This window comes from Protopterus annectens, chromosome 3.part0 (assembly GCF_019279795.1).
Source record: "Protopterus annectens isolate FY-2018-M chromosome 3.part0, PAN1.0, whole genome shotgun sequence".
NCBI lineage: Eukaryota > Metazoa > Chordata > Ceratodontiformes > Protopteridae > Protopterus > Protopterus annectens.
In genome coordinates this window covers 1,000,254,580-1,000,273,980 of record NC_056731.1, presented here as the reverse complement: position 1 = coordinate 1,000,273,980, position 19,401 = coordinate 1,000,254,580, and the positions used below count along the sequence as shown (strand labels likewise).

General features: G+C 40.8%; 1 protein-coding gene across 5 annotated transcripts in view; it reads left to right on the top strand.

Moving 5' to 3' along the window:
• ARHGEF6 (Rac/Cdc42 guanine nucleotide exchange factor 6) overlaps positions 1–19,401 on the top strand; it is a 1,746,213-nt gene that overhangs the window by 1,644,566 nt on the left and 82,246 nt on the right. For all 5 annotated transcript variants that reach the window (XM_044065305.1, XM_044065303.1, XM_044065304.1 and 2 more), the window contains 2 exons: positions 4,534–4,627; positions 15,613–15,702. In XM_044065305.1, the coding sequence (XP_043921240.1) occupies positions 4,534–4,627; positions 15,613–15,702 (184 nt within the window). The remainder of the gene's footprint in view (positions 1–4,533; positions 4,628–15,612; positions 15,703–19,401) is intronic.

Sequence of the window (19,401 nt, the reverse complement as noted above, 5' to 3'; positions counted from 1 at the left end):
TGGCCATGCTCTCATTCCTTGTCAACACAGAAGTAGGTAAGAGAGTGGCAGCATAAACATTTCCCAAACACACTTGTGGACACAGGACAATGGGAGTACTTCCATTATTCTTTAACCCCACAGGCAAAGTGTCATAAGTATGGTTTAACTTGTCCACAGGCCAAACTTCTGGGACTAGTTCCAGCCCTAGTGGCAGGTCACTTTCTGGATCTGCTTTTAACATGAGATGAGAGGAAACTGTTTGTCCACACATCCTCATTTTGGCTGTCAAGCAGGTGACCTGACCAGGATGAATTATATGCTCTTTCCCAGACAGGGTCCACACATGACCAATTTCATCTTTCTTACTATCCTTCTCCCTTTGAAGGGCACAGAAAACTGCTCTCAGGAGTGGATGTAGTATTGAGTGTTCCTGGAAAAACTGAGGCATTAGCATTCTTCTGACGAGGTCAGTATTTGTCCCCACTAAAATAGATGCTGAATCCTTTCCTTTTGGCCTGGGGCACACAATAGTGAGTGTTTCAAAAATGTCTGTTGACCCAACAAATGAAATGGAAAATTCTAACTTGAATGAGACATAACCATCATAAGGGAACTTTGTGTCACTTAGCCCCCAGATCTCCAAATCTTCTAACTTTTCAAGTGGCAAATGCTTTAAGTGTTTTTGGTTGAAGTCTCTGTACAGAATGGTGATTTGTGCACCAGATTCCAACAGTGCTTTACTATACACTCCTTCTATTTTTACTGACACAACAGGGGACGGTCCCAGTAGGCCATTGGGTAGTTTATGTTTCCGGTGCTGTTCAGCTATACGGCAGTCAGCATGTGGTTGAGGTACCACTGGTTGACCTCGCCATTTTAACGGATAAAACTCTTGCTTAGTAATGCTTTGCATTCTCAGATGCTGAGATTTTGGCTGAGATGGCTTTCCAATTTGGTTGTTCACCTCAGATGAGCTAGGAGTGTGCATAGTAGGTAGTTTCTCTCCCCTATTACAAGTGTTTCTGTGGAAAGGGGATCCAGGATGCTGTCTCTTGATGTTAGATTTTATGGAGCTGTTTGTAAGTGGGCACTCATCTGGCTCCTTCACTGAGGCCCTTTGAAGTTTCCCTGCATTGCACTAGCCAATAATAGTTTGTTCACTTTTTTCAAGTTCTCTACATTATGACACTGTTGCTTTATATGCCCTGCATCCTCACAGCGAAAAAAAATTCCAATAGGAACTCTGAACATTGGCTTATTCGGTTCTTCCCGAGTCTTTTCGTGGAGGTTCTAGCTGATGTATTTCTCCCTTCAGCTAAAGTTACAGTGGCTTTTTGCAATTCTGCAACTGTCTTGGTGACTTGAGCTATGGCGTCCGTCAGGGAAGACACCTGCATCTGCAACTGTGACACCCCTACATTGTGGACACTCTGGGCCATGACTCCAGTTTGAGTAGTGAGCATGACTATAGGCTCATGCTGGTGTTCACTCACTGTTTTAGTTGCTATTGAACACTGAGATTTGGCTTCCAACAGGGCTTCCTCTTCCCTCACCTTTTTAACCAACTGAGAATAAGTTAGAGTCTCTTCCCTATTTCTCATCCTCATTTTCCACACAATGGGATCCATAGCTTGAGCTCCCTGTAAAATTTGTCTGATCTGTACGTGGTCAGCTACTTTCGAATTGACCCCCTTCTTTAGGATGATCTGGTAGAGCATTTTGTCTAATCGCTTAATGTAATCCGATAGTTTCTCACCAACTTCTTGGTATGTATGTCCAAACTGATACAGTAGGTCAGCAGCCCTCTTGGTCCTTCCAAACACATCCTGTTGCGCATGGTATCCACAGCTAATTCCTTTAGACTTTCAGCTATCCGCTGCTGCTTCTGAGATTCTGGGATATCCCACTCCTCCTAGGGCTTGTGAAGCCTGATCCATCCAGGATTCAAAATCTTCCTCTCCCTGAGGTGTGGTTTGTTTGCCAGAAAAGAAACACAATTTGCTGTAGCCAAACCCAGTGAGTGGCTGTGTAGTCTTTAAGCATTTTTCTACAATACTTCCCAAAGCATTCAAAATTTCAGGCCCTATAGTATTTACAGGCAGTGAAGCTGCAGCTTCTGGTGTAAGGTTCTGAAGTATTTGGATAGCTTCCACAGGTATTTTCTCTGTTGCTGAGGTAATGCACTTCTCAGGGATTACCACACGAATTGCACTCTCACCTGAAATTTGTACACTCGAAGATATGTGCTCATACACTAAATGACTTTTCCATTCTAATAAGACCAATGTACTCTGCTCAGTAGGGTCTATAATGCTAATAAAAATCCACGCCCTGCAACTGGTAAGGATCCTGTGAATTGATGTATTTGCATATCAGTCCATGTGACCCCTGCCAACACCAGAACTAAGCAGTGCTCTGACTGAGCATTGTGCTGTTTGCACCACTTAGTGGCTACTTCTGGGTTCATGTTTCTGCTGGGTTTGCTTTCCACACATACAGGAGAATATGGTGGAGTCCAAGGTAGTGCAGGCAGTCCCGGCCCGCAGGTGTAGCTGAAGTAGATATGGGTTCCTTCCTACCTTACTCTGGTGACAACGCTATTAGGCCCAACACACCAAGGTGGCAAGAATGACAGATTTTTTTCTAGCTGACACATCTAGTTTAAAAGGCAGTAGCACATCCACAAATTATTTCAGCAGTACACCAGTTAGTAATAAGGCAAGGTGAGATATCCATGCAGTGAAACCATACGTCCACCCTCTTCCCCAGAACTCAACAGAAAAAGGTCTCGACATTCAAACATGCACAAAGAAAGAAATATCAATGAGCAGTAAAGCTTTATAATGCAGCAATACAAACACAGGAGAAAAATGCAATGCCATTAAGCAGTAAAAGAGTTATAATACAACAATACAGATATGAGAAAAATGCAATGTCATTGAGCAGCAAAATTCTTGAAGGCAACTGTACTAACACGAGCAAAATGCAATGTCATTGAACAATGAGGATTTATAATACAGCAGTACAAATATGAGAAAATGCAATGTCATTGAGCAGTACTAACACCCTCAATCCCCTTGATCAATTCTAAACAGACCAACTATGAAACACTCTATTATACCCTGTTCACTGGCCAGTGACTACTTAGTCTTGCTGCCAGCATGATGGGGCCCAGGTTGTAGCTCATATGGATCCCAGTTATTTGTAATCCATAAAGCATTTGGGGGGGGGGGGGTCCGCAGTCTTATAAAAATATAAAATGACAGCCAGAGCCTCTCACCACTATGTCCAGAATATCCTATTGAGCAGGCACCATGGTTCCTCTGATGAGAAAAGTAGAAAAGTCACCTGTCAGAACTCTGATAATCTTTTATGGCTTCCCTGTACTAGGCCCAAAGGAACTCCTTTCTTGCTGAATCATATGCAGATGTGAAACTACTGGTTTCAGACTTCTCTCCTGATTCCACAAAATACCATTATCTAGGATTTCAGCAAAAGACAGACACAATCTGCTACTTCACTTCCCTGTCCCCACAGCACTAGAAAGGAAAATCCAGTCATGCTGCAAGGCCCCTTTTCCCCTTCAGCTCCCTGTTTCAGTCTTCCCTTCTTCAGCTAGAGTTCCAGTCTCCTCTTTCACTTTCAAAATTGTCTTTTATATTCCTGAAAAGATCTCCACCTTGTGGTGTAATAAAAAATGACAGTCTTACTTCTACAATGAAATACAGTGGGAGCTACACTTGTTTAAAGCATTGCAGAGAGTCACCTTTGTTGTCTTTTTGTGAAAATCCTATGGGAATTTTTCTCATCTCCTGCAAACACATAACACAATATTTTGTTTCTCCTATAGGCCTTCCTTTTTATTGATAAACTGTCTTAACTTTCTTCTTAGTAAAAATTGTCTCTTCTCTCAATTCCTTGTGATACAGAATTTATTTTTTCCTCACAACTTCTTTAATGCAGTGCCTCAGTTCTACTGTTCCTGCCTCACTTTCGTGCTATTTGTCCATGTTTCCCAACTGACAGAAGGCTTCTGTGCTATCATCTTAGATCTCTGTTCTTAGGGTCCACTCCAAAGTTGCCTAAGGAACACAGCCAGTAGGCAAACAGAGATAGTTCAACAGATATATAAACTGCAAGGTGAAGTGTGTGAATAGAGAGGAATCTTCTGGATGACTCCATAATGTAAAACGCAGTAGTTGCAGTAATCATCTTGTTTATGGTGGTAAACTTGGGTGCGTATTTGTATTTCATTTGCTACAGAACTGTAGAGATTAGAAGTAGTTTCCAAATATGTAGTGTTTCAGAAACACAAAAGCGCACATTTTTCATGGGATACTATTTGTGTGGCACTCAATTGTATGTCTTGCTTTCAATATTAAATGAAAATATGTAAATATTACTTTCCAAAGTGGCTAATGCTGTCATGGGACTGCATTTTTTACTTTGTGGGATGAAAATATTTGGTCACGTTTGGTGAATGTTTTAGTTGTCATTTCATATTACTTTGCCTTATTTTTGCACTGTCTTACAGCATGTTTTTGTGTGCAGGATTCAAGCAAGAGCCCTAAAACTGTGAAGAAATTTCTTTCTAAACGAAAACCTGAAAGAAAACCATCTGATGATGACTACGTTATAAGAAAAAGTAAAAGTTTTCGATACTTATCTTTTCCTTGGATTGTAGCATATTTGTGAAAGAATTTAGAATGTATGTTCTGTTTAAGGAACAGTTATGTAAAGGACTTATTCCTGAAACAGCTGCCAGTTGCAGTGTACTCTGGCTTGCTTTTGTTGTGCACACATCTATATGCAGTGCAGCTGGAAAAAAAAGTTGTGGTAATGAATTTTGCATCATACGTAATCACATTTGTTAGGTGTAACCATCTGCTGCAAGAGTTTCATGGAAATGTTTTCTGAGCAGCCATTCCCAGCTTGGACACTCAAACTAATGGTTGCATTTTCATATGACAGATGTTATGTATGGTAGTTTCGGTCAGAGGACTAAGGCTGTGTGATGTTAGAAGCTTTATCAAATATTATTTGATTTGATTTCCTCAGTTTCTACGTGCAAAGCATGATTCTGACCTGAAAGGTTTCCTGATTAACCCTGGAAAGGATACTTATGTCCAGTGGCCTTACCCGGGTAACATAGAAATAAATAATTGTTCAGCTATTAGTATTAGTTCATTTGCCACTTGAACTAAATTTTATATCGTCATGATTTTTAGGTCTGTTGTTTGCCTATCCTCTCCTTATGTAGTTATTGCTGTCACATGACTGCCTAAAACATCTGCTTCGTGTTTTATCTTCTTTTTGCCAGTGTCCGAATATCCTAAAGCTGTGGCTCTAAAGTTTCTTAGTTTAACAAAATCACACATTACCGGCACCATAGTAGTTTGCAGATATCTCTAACCAGTTTACTGGCTGATGTCGTCGTCTCTCTCTTTCCTTGATGCTGAACTTTGTGGAATCAAATATTGTGCAATGTAATCATAAGGTAGTGTTTATCATAGCATTTGTCAGCACCTTACTTTGATACAGTGAGATCTGCCTGTATAATTGTGGAGATACTGTTTTTGGTGGGGAGGGAGTCATTAATGGCTGTTTTTGTAATGTGAAGATTAAAAAAGTATTAGATGTATGAGCACAAGCTTTGTCTGTGTAGGCATACTTTTGTCATTTGATATAACTAATTTAACTGTAGCCCTTAATGTGTCCACAGTAGTTGACTAAATAGAAATTGTTTGAGGAGCAATTTAGTGAAACTTCTTATGTTTTTAATCCAGCAATCCAAAGGTACATGGTCTAAGTCTTCCATGCTTCTGAACTAAGCAGAAACAACCACAAGCATTTTTCACCTTAGGGTAGGTTATACTTGTTTCTCACAAGGGTATGTCCTCTAACCAAACAATTCACTGAAGTGGATGTAGTGAAAAAAGGGTGTATAAGTTCAAACTAAAAAGGGGCTGTGGTCATTGAAAGCAAATGCAGGCATGTTGCTTTTAAGTGCCAGCATTACATGAAGTGCACATTGTATCCCAAACTCAGTGGAGCAGATATTATTAGGTGCACATAAGGAAATACTGAGCCAGCTGTAGGTGTTGACAAGCCACCAGCTATCTGTATTCATTCAGTCTCTGATTACATATGAGGCCAACAAATGGTACTTCCCCAGTGAAGGACATTCCCAACCTCCTGTCTCAGCCCTTCACCACACAGGGTTATATGAGGTGAGGGTTGACGTAGAATGGTGGAAATGTTCTTCAATGGCGAAGTGAGAAACAAAGTATGGGCCTGTATCGTCATGCTGCAGAGGAACAAATAGTGTTTAGTCTAGAATTCTAGCATTAGAATCCCTGTTTGGTCTCTTTCCTACATTGTTGATTGTGTCTGTTCTTTTGTTCTTGAACTCTGTACCTCTTAGGAAGGCTGTTGTGTGCATTCTTTGCCCTGCAGGAAAAGATATTCAAAACTCTTACTTGGTGCAGTCCTTTTCTTTGCCTTCAGAATTTGCCCATTTGTTCCTGTATATCTCATTTTGTGAAATACTATTGACATAGACTTTATTGATTTTCTTGTGTTACTGAAAAAAAATGTATTCCTGTTGCTGATCTATAATTTAGGGTACACATTTAAATGCCTTTATTTTGTATTCTTAAGGCTTCTAGTGAAGTTTCTTTACCGTGTTGCTTACCTTTTTCTGGAGTGCCTCCATCGATTCTGTGTTTTGTCATGGGTGCGTATTTAGCTGTTCTTTAACTTAATGTTAAAGGTGTTTTTAAATATCTAAATTTTGTGCTGTATTCCCCCTGATCATCAACCCCCGATCTCCTAAAGTTCATTCATTCCTCCTGACCTCTGACATCCTGGGACGATGTGAGAAGGAAGCAAAAACCTTTGGACTATGACCAGTAGATGTTAAGGAGGGATTACAGATTGTTAGCATCATGTCCCACTGACCAAGTAATGTGAAAAGTCAACTATTTGTGAACCCCGTTATTGCTTCTTACATTATTTACACATTTTTGAGGGGTTACCCCCAAGTTCTGTGTTTCATGAGTTGCAACTTCTGGCCTTCTCCCAAGTAAAGCTCTTGTAATGGGATTTTTCCAGTATGGTTCCACTAGGATGAGTGAGGTAGTTTCTTCCATTTACTGCCTTCTCTCCGTTAAAAAACACCTGGGTTGCTGATCAAAGCCAGGTTATCTGGGACACAGGCAAAGCCAAATTCTCCATCTACTTTGTGGACTGCACTTTTAAGGGTAGGGTTTCTTTCATTTCTTGCTCCCTTACCAGTTATGTATGGCTCACAGACACATGATTTAAGAAGCTAAGTACCCTTTGTAGTATTCCCCATCTCTTTGAGGTTTCCAGATTGCCATGTATTTTAGTATGACAGTAATACTTCAGTTTTGGTAAGGGAAATTGTAGGGTATCATTCTGTTCTTGGCCCACTGGAGGAATTGGCAGCACCTAGACTGATGAGGGTGTTTCCTGATAGGTGTTCCCAGTGTCACACTAAGGTAGCATACCTTGGCCTGTGTTGTGTTTGTTTCAGAGGCTTGATGGCTGGGACTGTCCATTCTCAACGTATTCTACTGAACTATGCAGACTCTTTGGAGAAGTAACAATAGTGATCTGAGCTAGTAAACTACTAGACTGTGGTCCTCCAGTTTCATAGTTTCAATCTGTTTGTCCAGGGGGAAGGTCATCAGTATGGGGTTATGCTGCATGAAGAAATGGAAATACAATGAGGAATTTAAAAGCAAACCACTCTGATGGTCCACCAACATTAACAAAATGTACCATAAAAGGAAACAAAGCTCATTAGAGTATATGACAGATCTAAAGATCCCCAACTCAAGGCAAGTATTAGGAATTTGACTAAGAATTTGAAAAAGAATATCAGATCTCCTAAGGTAGGTCATGAACTCAGGTTAGCATCTGAAGCCTAGGATCATAAAAGGGTACTAGGCTAATGGCCCTGGGGCCCTTCCAAGCCTAGCCAAGAGTTTATCCCCTAAAAGAAACCTCAGTCAGCTCCTGTCACCCCTGTCAATGAGGGACACAAGTGGAACCCCTGGGACAAATCTGTGGTTTCTCATCCACTCATCGAGGTTGCGCTTAAAGAGGGTCAGTGATGTACATTGTTTGGCATGTATGGGAAGTCTATTCAAGAGACTGGGCAGCCTCTGGGAGACAAACCTCTCTCTCCAGCAAGTTTTGTTGATGTCACGTATTAGATTTAGGCCTTTTCAGTGGGTAGTGCATGAGAGGTTAGACTTATGGATATGGAGCTTCTCTAGTAGGGCAAGGTCCGAGATTGCCTTGTAGGGGAGACAGAGATCACCCCTGAGCAATCTATATGATACCGAGTAGAGTGATAGTGATTTGAGCCTGTTGGCATAGGACAGGTGTTGGAGGCCATGGATTCTCTTTGTGAGGTATTTCAGTGGCCTTTCCAGTTGGTGTAGATGTTTAGAGAGGTACATCCCAAACCGGGCATTATACTCAATTATTGGTGTAATGAAGGAGGAGTATAGAGCGGTAATAACTTCCTTTTTTCTGGATGCAATCCCTTTACTTATGAGATGAACCAAGTAAAAGGCTTTTCTGACCACTGCTGTACATGATGGTTGAATATGAGGTTGTTATCAACCTGAGTGTCCAGGTTTCTCACCACAGGATGCTTGCTTAGGGGATTGACATTGATGTGGTAATCAACAGGGGTCGTGTTTATGCCATATGGTATGATGATGCATTTTTTTGTATTTAACTTGAGGCCATGAATTTGACACCAGTCATTAGTAGTTATTAGGATGACTACAAATCCTTGAATACTTATGTTAGGAAACTAAGAAACAACAATACGTGATATAAAGAACTCAAACTAACTAGCAAAACACTTGGACCCATTAGTTATCGGCAGTATGCTTGCAAATAAATTTAGTGCAAATTTCACTCCTGAGATGACTGTCCAAAGCCCAACAATCCCTGTAGCTCTCATGTACTGAAAGTGCTGTCCAAGACTAAGAACTCTACCTCCCTCCATGGGACCAGATAACATACATGACTGTTTGATAAATAGTACCAAACATGACTTGGCAGAGTTTCTAGATACATTATTTAAGCAGAGTCTGGCAGCAGACACAGTCCCAGAAGTATGGCATGTGGCAGTGGTGATGTCACTCTATAAAGAACTGTAGCTAACCAAATTTGTGGATTATTGCAAGCTGGGAGTTATTGTCAAAGCCCCCTGTGACACAGAAGCTGATTAGCAAGAATTGACACTCATAAATGCCTATTGTATTGAAGATAACGCTAAATTAAATGCTGAAAAATGCAACATTGTCACATTTGTCAGACAAGCCACCCCCCTGCATATAATATTATCAATACCCCACTTCAAAATGAAAATGTAGTTAGGGACCTGCACAATTGGGTTGATCATTTCCTCTGCTTTGATCACCATGTAGCAATGGGTTGTCAGAAAATTCTTTTACTTGATGCAACTAATCTCCAAGAGAATATTATCCAGTTATTGTCCGCTTGTATTTAGCACACTGATTTCTCCAACTTCTTTTTTGGAATGTACCTAACCAGACTTGGCAAACAATTGGAAAGACCGCAAAAGTTCCTAACAAAGGGGTTCACAGACTTAAAATGCCCTAAGTTACAGGAAAAGAAGTTAAATACTGTTGCTTTTTTTCTGTGTCATGTAAGGCTTCTCAAAAGAAACCTATACTTTGCCTTCCAAGCAATCAGAGGCCCAGTAGTCTGGGACCTCCCATAGCTTTACAAATCAAATGAATCCATATCGGAACAAGAGATCTAAACTGGTTCAGCATAGCAAAAAGCAGGAGGTGCAGCACCCAGCAGGATAAAAATGCTCTGATCAAACTAAACAAACAATTCACAGGACAAATAAAGTCTACCAAAGCCAGATTTGAGATACGTTTGGCCTCCCAGGCCAAGGACAACTACAAAGCATTCTTTAGCTATGTCTGCAACCTCAAAGGTAATACACAATTGTGTGCAGAGCTCATTGTAAATGGAGCCACCTATAATGAGCCAGAAGACATGGCAAATCTCCTGACTGATAAATTCAGCTCCAACTTTACCCCTCTTTTCCCCTTAACCTTCCCTCAGGAAATACCATCAAATATAACTCCCCCTGCTATCACTTGGGAACAGGTCCTTAATGCTCTCTCTAACACCAAGAACACTGATCAATGGGCCCAGACAATACCCCTCGATGCCTTCTAAATATCATGAAACATGACCTATCTGGGCCTCTGGAATTGCTCTGTAGCCTCCAAACAAGCTTTGTTGCTTCATGAATGGAGAACAGCAGCAGTCATCCCACTACGCAAAGATGGGCCATCTGCAGACCATGGAAACTTCAGCCACACAAGTCTTACTAGTCTTATATGTAAATCCATGGAAAGAATTATCATGGACATGATCAATAGAGCTATAGTAAACCTCCAGACACTGCACCCAAACCAGTTTGGTTTTGTCAAGGGCAGATCATGTATACTCAACCTGGTGGACATCTTTGAAAAGGTAACCAAAGCAATGGATGAGGGGAAAATGGTTCACACTGCCTACCTTGATCTGGCCAAGGCATTTGACACAGTACCCCACTCAGGCATTGTTGACAAACTCAGGAGGTAGGGTACAAACTCGTATGTCACACGGTGGATAGCCAACTGGCTCACAGACCGGACCCAGGAAGTTTGAATTGGGGAGTCCACCTCTAGAAAGAGGCCAGTCACAAGTGGAGTCCCTCAGGGAATAGTCCTTAGACCGCTCCTTTTTGGCATTTACTTCTGTGAAGTCAAGGCCAATGTCAGTGGTCTCTGGATGACTAAATTTGCAGATGATTACAAATTAGGAGCTGTCATTGAATCCCACACTGTCACAAATGTTCTCCAGGAAGGGCTGACACAGACAAAAAAAGTGGTGTCAGAGCCATGGACTAAAACTAAATTCCAAGAAATGCATAGTAGTAGTATACTGTGGGAAGTTATCCCCCCTGGTAACTATCATATTGAAATATTGATATACACTGGAGGTGTGACTTCCACATCTTGCATCAGCATGTCAGTCATTAATTTAATGTACGGAACACAGACTTACCTTTCTGATAAATGCCATTAGCTGGAATGACGTAAGAGTTTTCATTTTAACTTTCTGTCACTTTTTTGAAACATAGATTTATTTCCTGCAGATTTCACCATACTAATACATGCATGCAGCAGTAATTTCAAGGTAATGTGAAATAAATGTAAATCGTTCAGTTTTGGAGAACAGCAGGAATGCAAAGTGTTAGTGGAGTAACAGCTTATCATTCAGGTAGGGGAATGAGTGTAAAATAATGACTGCTAAATTATTTTATTTGGCATTGAGTCATCTGCTGGTTTGTTTAAACTTATTTTGATGGTGATAGATGAGAAAGAACGGTTTATTATTCTGTAACGTGAGAATGAATACAGTACTTGTCAGTCCCTCCACCATATCTACAGTCTTTTCATATTTCATATTCCACAGCTAATTCCCAAACATATAAAAAACTGGGCTAATAATACTACTTTTAAAGAATGAACTACATGTCTAACACTACTGCTGATTTCTCATACATTTTCATCTTGCCAACCTTAGGCACAGCATTCGAAAAAACATCATACAAACCCAAACCTCTGAAGACTTTCCTAAATACAGCATCCTATCCATTCACCAATCAGTGATATTCTACCAAATGCCAATAAAAGCCTACTGTAATGGGTTGTCTTCATTGACCATAAAATTCATAGGTTCATATTGTCAAGTAAGAAGCTCAAGGCCTGTTGGCCACTGAGAAGCCAGATGCCCTGGATCACAAGTGCCCACGTAGGGCAGGAGTACTAAGTGAGTATTAAATAAAACATTATTGCCTAACAGAACTCTAAAGTCTGTTATTGTTTTGTCAGTTTTCAGTTGTTCCCTATCAAGAGCATCTGATGAGAGCTGTCAAATGCCAGAATACTTTTTTTATATTGAAGACAAGGTAATTTCTGCAGCACTAGACATGTGCATTGTCACATGCCATTTAAAGGGTGATGTATGTAGGATTAAAAACAATGCCACCAGGTTTGCATTCATCTGCATATTTGATGAGGTAGATATTGGAGGAAGTTTTGACAGATAAGGAAAATATGCTAGATGTGATTGGCCACAGGAAAGAAGAGCCTTTGGGGACTCCACTGGTGACACAGGAATGTGAGAATAGGAGTCCCCTTGTTCTTACCTGTTGTATATGACCATGTAGCCAGTTGTGGACCCAAATTATTACAGCTTAAGTTACCTGAAAATCCATGAATTTATGCATGATTCCATTATAGATCATAGTGTAACACACTTTATTCAGATCAAGGTAAGCTACTTTAACAAATGTTCATCCAGACTGCCGGTCATTCTCTGTAAGAAGGTTATGATGTTTAGTATTCCACATCTACTTTTGAGAGAGTAGGTTAGGTCACTGATGAGGAAGTTTCCTTTGTCTTCCTAAATGAGTTCCATAACAATTCTATCACTTTGCATATTCTTTTTGAAGCTGATCAGTCTGTAATCATTACGGCCTGTGGAAGGACCACACTTGTGGACTGGGACTATAGTAGCCTTTTCCCAGATATCAGAGCTGTACCAGCTTTTAATGGCTTACTAAGAGTTTGTGTGAGTATACTAAACTACTGTTGACTGTGCACGCTACACTTTCTGTTATGTTATTTGGGCAAATGGAAATGGGATTTTTTTGATCAACTGAAGATATAGATAACCATTTTGTATGTAATTTCAGACAGCAGTGTTTTGCCGGGCAGAATAGTAGATCGGGGTGCCCCTTTGTAACCTGAAATTTGCCCTAGTTTTATGTTAGCTATACCCGTTGATTGTACAATGGGGTTTGCTCTTTTCTTCTGTCACACTAAATTTTTTGTTCCTTCTTTTTGTTCATATATAGTTGTAGAAGGCTTTATTATTCTTACCTGTCCTGATGACAGAGTAACTGGAATGAAGTTTTGCTTTTTTGTTGTGAATTCAATCTTCACTCAGCCCTGTTTTAACACACAGATACATTTACCACCAACAATTTCTCATTCAAGCATACAAAAATTCCATAGGTTCATTGGTAGTTGCTAAGTAAGCAGCTCAGAAAACCATTGAAGACTCTATCAAAACTTTAAGTTGCCACTGAACACCATCTGTTTAAGTGATTTGATAAGAGTGACACAGTCGTCAAACCCTGTATTAATGCAAGCAGATTGTTAATGGCTCTCTAGTCTTAATCCTTTGTGTTGACTCCCACACTTTGGTCATCATGACCCCTTTTTAGACATGACTTAAGCCATAAGCATGGGGTAAATGCAGTATATACAGACAATTTAGACTAGCTAGTCAACCAAACTGTTTGTGGAAGGTAGGAGGAAACCAGAGTACTCTAAGAAAACCCAAGCAGGCATGGGAAAAACAAGTAAACTCTAAACAATCACATTGGTGGAGAACAGGATTGAACCTCAGATGCTGGAGCTGTGAAGCAGAGATCTTGACCACTGAACCACTAGTTTTCTCATTTTGTAAAACTATCCCCTACTTTTTTAGTACATGCCACCATGAGATCTTTCATGTCCACCTGAATTGCCATCAAATGAAGTAGATGTGACCTCACTTTAATACATCATTAGAAAGACACCACCTCAGGGTGCAGCACCCTCTTATGCTCCATTACACTGTTAGCACTGGAAAATTAATCCAAGTATCTAATGTGGGAATAAAGTCCACTGCCTTCTGATCGTCCAGCATCAGAGGTGAGTGTGTGCTACCTGTTAAGCCACCAACATAAAAATTAATCCAAGCACATGGTGTGGGAATGGAACTCACAACCCTCTGATGTTCCACTATCAAAGGAGACTGCGGACATGTTAAGTCACTGACCATGATTGCAACAGTGCAGCTCTGATAATCACTCACCTTAAATAGTATTGTAAGGATCGATGAAAGAGGAATACATATAAATGTATGATTCATGTTTTGATACAAACTCTCATGTAAACCAACTTCAGGCTAGTGTGTGTGTCTGTGTATGTGTGTGTCTTTACTTCAGTAGATCGTAACACCGAAACCCACAAAAATGAGACAAAAATATTGAAAATTTACATCTACAAATGTTAACAAAGCCGAAAGTTTGAAACAACAAATCAACTAATGCCCATGTCCAGAAGTCCATGGAGGATTTGAATGGGCATCGAGCAAAAATAGAAACAAATCTATATATTAATACACATAACTTAAACAAAAAATTGCAACTTTTCCAATATCCCCTCCCCCTGTATCCACCATGTGGGTGGCTGCTCCCTCACACCCCCTGCAAAACCTCCGAGATCACACTACAGTGGGAAAAATGGTAAATTTCCTGATCTTCAGTGTGCTGCAATCACTACTCACAATCAGCTAACATGAAAAATTTGTCTTTTACATATTATATTACACAGAAGAAGATGTCTTTCTGAGTTTAGCATGATGTCCATTCACATTCTCTAATTACTTCCGGGAATGTGCATTACTTGATTCCTTGTTTCAAACTTTCGGTTTTGTTAAAATTCGTATATGTGTATTTACAATGTTTTCGTCCTGTCTTTATGAGTTTTGGTGTTATGGTATTTTGATCTACTGAAGTAGATCCATTATATGTGTGTGTGTGTGTGTGTGTGTGTGTGTGTGTGTGTGTGTATATATATATATATATATATATATATATATATATATATATATATATATATATATATATTATTATAGATCAATAGATATATGTGCGTGTGTGTAAATATAGATATATGGGTGTGTGTGTGTATGTATATATATATATATATATATATATATATATATATATATATAGGTCCCCTTCTAATGGTTGACATTTCAAAATGTCGACATTCATATGGCCGAGATCATTTGATCGACATTTGAAATGTCGACCATGGGGAACCGGCATCACGCTACAGTGAAGAATGGAAAGATTTCCAGTTCCTCACTGTAGTGCAATCTCGGAGTTGGTATATTTAAGTTATGGGGGGTGTGGGGGGAACGGGGGGGGGCAAGCCCCCTGCTAGCAGCATTAAGGTAAGTTTGTGTTTTACTTGTATGGTCGAGATTTCAAATGTCGATTATATGGTCTTGGCGATATGAAAGTCGACATTTTGAAATTTCGGCCATATCAAGTAGACCCATATATATATATATATATATATATATATATATATATATATATATATATATGTGTGTGTGTGTGTGTGTGTGTGTGTGTGTGTATACATACACACACCTGCACAGGAGTATCTCATTCATGTTTAGACATTTGTGTTAGAAGTGTACATATTCTTTGTTTGGCATTGCTTTAACCATTTGAATATCTTGTATACGCTAATGTGAATGTGTTATGCTGCAACAACAGTACACATTACTTATTGTTTTAATTCTGTTCATTGTACCTAGGACCATATGAGAAGTAGTTCCATAGTTGATCAGTGTTTTATCTTGGTCAGCAGATCATAAGTATATAAATTAATACTAAATTGTTCATGCTTTATTTGACAGGCACAGCAGCTTTCGAAGAAGATGCCCAGATTCTCAAGGTCATAGAAGCCTATTGCACTGGTGCAAGCATTCAGCAATCACTAGGGTCATGTAAGTATCATTTTAAACTGCACATTTAAAGTGAAAAGTATGAAAACAGTGTTTAAGTGCAGACGTACTGCATTGAAACGGTGGTGAGGAGTAACTTTTCCTTGTATCTGTTAAATGTCCTTACCTTTACTGCTGCAGTATTCTTCACAGATGGGACTCCCTGCCGTGGAAGCCCGACATCCAGCCAGTCTGCCAAAGCCTGCTGTTGTTTTAAGGTACACTGACCATCACTCAAATGCTGCTTGCGTAGCATAGGGCATAAAGGTGATGTTCAGGCGTACCATCTTCAGAGCTTCTATGCTGCCAGTCCAAACACATCTTTTCACCATCGGTCTGTTTGCCTATGTCCATTTTCCACCAGTTGAATCCATTCTCCCATGATTGCCTACACCTGTTTGCTGACTCCTAGTAGTTGCAGATAAATGCCCCATTGAGGTTTTTGTTTTTTCTTACCTTTTTGTGCTCTTTGGGGTTAATGTCATCCAGGAAGCATAAATGCCAGTGTGGGTGACAGATTCCCCATAAAGACTGCCACAATAAGTGTCTTTTTTGCTTAGGAGCTTCTCATGACCATATATCTTGTTCGATTTGTCAGGCATTTGTCCCAAAAACTCTTTGTAGTAGGCTTTCTTCCCTTTACCTGCATCTTGAGAACCAGCACCTTAAACTTTTCGCTAAAGATACAGTGGATGGAATCTCCCACCCTGAGAGTCAGCTGTTGGGGAAGAAGATAACACTGAAATCTTCCACTCTCCAGCCTTTGCCATTATGAACTTGGAGACTTGCCTGGCTGCATTGTCAAATTCCTCTGCCACAACCGGGTTGGAGGCAGTCGAGGATCCGGCTAGCACCACGTACGAAGAGGCTTTGCAGACATCTGTTTTGAACATTCAGGGGGAGCCACAGTTGATTTTTTTCTGAGGGGCCGGGGGGGGGGGGTCCTCAGCTTTCAGTTGGGGAAGATGTTCCTGCTGCGGTTCTTGAATGCTGTCCTGGGTCTGAGCCTTCTCAATTTTATAGGGTGGACATCCCCTTAAAAAAGAAACTGAAAACTAAACATGTTTCTTCTGCTGCTACGTATCCACAAAGTGAGTTGTAGACCTTTACTCGGGGACTACTTAATGCATAAGTGCAGTGGTGCAGCGGTTAATGCTGTCACCTCACAGCAAGAGGTTCTCCGGTTCGATTCCCGGCTGGGGTGCCTTCTGTGTGGAGTTTGCATGTTCTCCCTGTGTTCGCGTGGGTTTCCTCCGGGTACTCCGGTTTCCTCCCACATTCTAAAGACATGCTTCTGGAGCGTTTCTCCCCGGGCCTCCGCTGAAAACAGGATCTGTGGAACCTAGTCAGACTTTCCCGGTCAACAAATGTTAAATAAAAAAATAAAAATACTGTCATTAAAACCTCCTCAGGGGGTTTCCATTCCTGGTCCTTCTTGGTCCTCTGCTCCCCTTAAAAGGCCTAGAGAACAAGTTTCTTCTGAGGAAGAGTCAGATTCTGATGACGAATCCCTGACTTACTCTTCTTAGATTCCTTCTCTTTTGGACTATGGGTCAGATTAGGCGGAATCTAATAGTCCTGATGTTCCTTTGAGGAAACTTCCTTTGGGGACACAGTGTCTAGCATGATGGAATTTTTTAAGTGGGACTGTGCTCAGGTCTTTAATTTCCGTAGCAGGTACTATGAGTTGCTGCAGTTTGAATCTCCTAAACCTGCAGCTGTTTCTCTTGTTTTGGCTGCTTTGCTGGATGATGTTTCCAATGCATCTAATGCACCTGATTCTCTGCCCCCTGCTCCCAAGGAGTCTGACAGGTTTTATAGGGTGCCTGAAGATTGTTTCCTTTTGTATAAATGTCCTGCTGCTGACCCCTCTGTGGTCTTTGTAGCCTCTGATAAGCCATCTCAATTACTTCCTTCACCCAAGTTATTGCCTTCTGACAAGGACAGCAGAACTCTGGATAGGCTGAGTAAGAAGGTTTCCACTTCTGCTACTTGTCTGGGTATGTGTTGGCTCTTCTTTCTCGGGCCTGTCAACTTATTTCTGATTTTCCAGAGTCTGAGGGTAAAACCTCTGGTCTTTCCTTGCAAGGAACTTCCTTTCAGGTTGTTTGTCATTCTATCAAATGTAGTTATGATGCAGCAGATGCCCCTTCTAGGGCTACTGTTTTTGATTCAGTGATGAGGAGGTATTCTTGGCTTAGGCTTAGGCTTCGGCTTCAACTCCTACCTGATGATATTAAGGCTGTTTATGGATGCTCGTCTGGATACTAAACCTTTGTTTAGAGAAGTAGCTGCTGGTTTAAGTCACTTCAGGATAAGGGTAAGGCCTTACAGGAGCTTTTTCTTGTGCCTAAATTTCAGAGAAACTACCCTACTAAGCCAGCCTTTGTTCATAGGCAATCTTGCCTTTCTGTTAAAGGTAACAATAGAAGCAAACAGGCTACTTCTGCTAAGGCCACTCAGTGTTCCAGTATTCAGAAGCCTTCCTTTCCTGACAAACAAGGTGGTGTATGACTGTCCATTTCTTCCCAGCCAAACTACTCTTTCTCTTCAGCTTTCTCTTTTTCTTCCTGTTTGGCTTCATACCACTCAGGATTCTTGGATTCTCTCTGTCATTTGTCAGGGGGTACTTCGTGGTGTGGAAATCCCATCCTCTTTTTATAGGCATTCCTCAGCTTCCTTGGGTTAACTTGCCTTTTTCCCAGAGGTTCTTCAAGATCTTTTGACTCAGAATAGTATTCAAGAGGTGCCTTTGTCCCAAAGGGGGAAGGGGTTCTACTGCAGACTGTTTCTTGTGTCCAGAAAAGTGGGCACTTGAAGACCTATTCTACAATTTTCTCATCTAAACACTTTTCTGAAGGTGCCTTCCTTTCAGATGTTGTCCCTTCAGACTCTGTTTCCTGTCTTTCTGCCTCAGGCCTATATGGTGTCACTGGATCTCAAGGATGCTTATCTCCATATTCCAGTTCATCCTTTTTTCAGGAAGTGTTTGCATTTCTTTGTTGTTTCCTGGCATTTTCAGCTCCCTGCTTTGCCCTGTGATCTTTCTACTGCCCCAGGGGTGTTCACTAATTGCCTCAATCCTGTGATTGTTTTTTGCAGGCTTGAAGGGATCCAGATATTTCCTTACTTAAACGACCTGCTGATTCAGGCATACTCTCCAAAGATCCTTTTGTAAAATCTTCATTTTACTGTTTCTTTTCTACAGAGCATGGGGTTCACAATAAATTTCAAAAAGTCTTCTCTGACTCCTCCTCAGGATCATGTTTTTCTTGTTTGGAGGATTCAGATGGTGCCAGTGCTTACATCCCTGCCTCTTCCAAAGGCCTTAACTCTCATTTCTTTCTTTCACATTCTTCCTCCTCTGGCTTCTTTTACCACTAGGGAGTTTCTGAGAGCTCTATGTTTCAGAGCATCCACCATTCCAATGCTCTCTCTGGCCAAACTTAATATGAGAAAGTTTCAGTGGTTTCTAAAGTCAGTGTGGCTTCAATGTGCTCTTCCTCTAGACTTTGTAGTTCCTGTTCTTCCTTGTCTCAGACATGAATTTCACTGGTTTCAGCAGTTGTCTCTGAATGCAGGGATCCTTTTTCATCCCCCTTTTCCCTCTCAGGACTTGTTCACAGATGCTTCAGACCTAGGATGGGGAGCAACATTTGCCTCCCTAAATTTACAGGGGATGTGGCTGCCTCATCAGCTGAA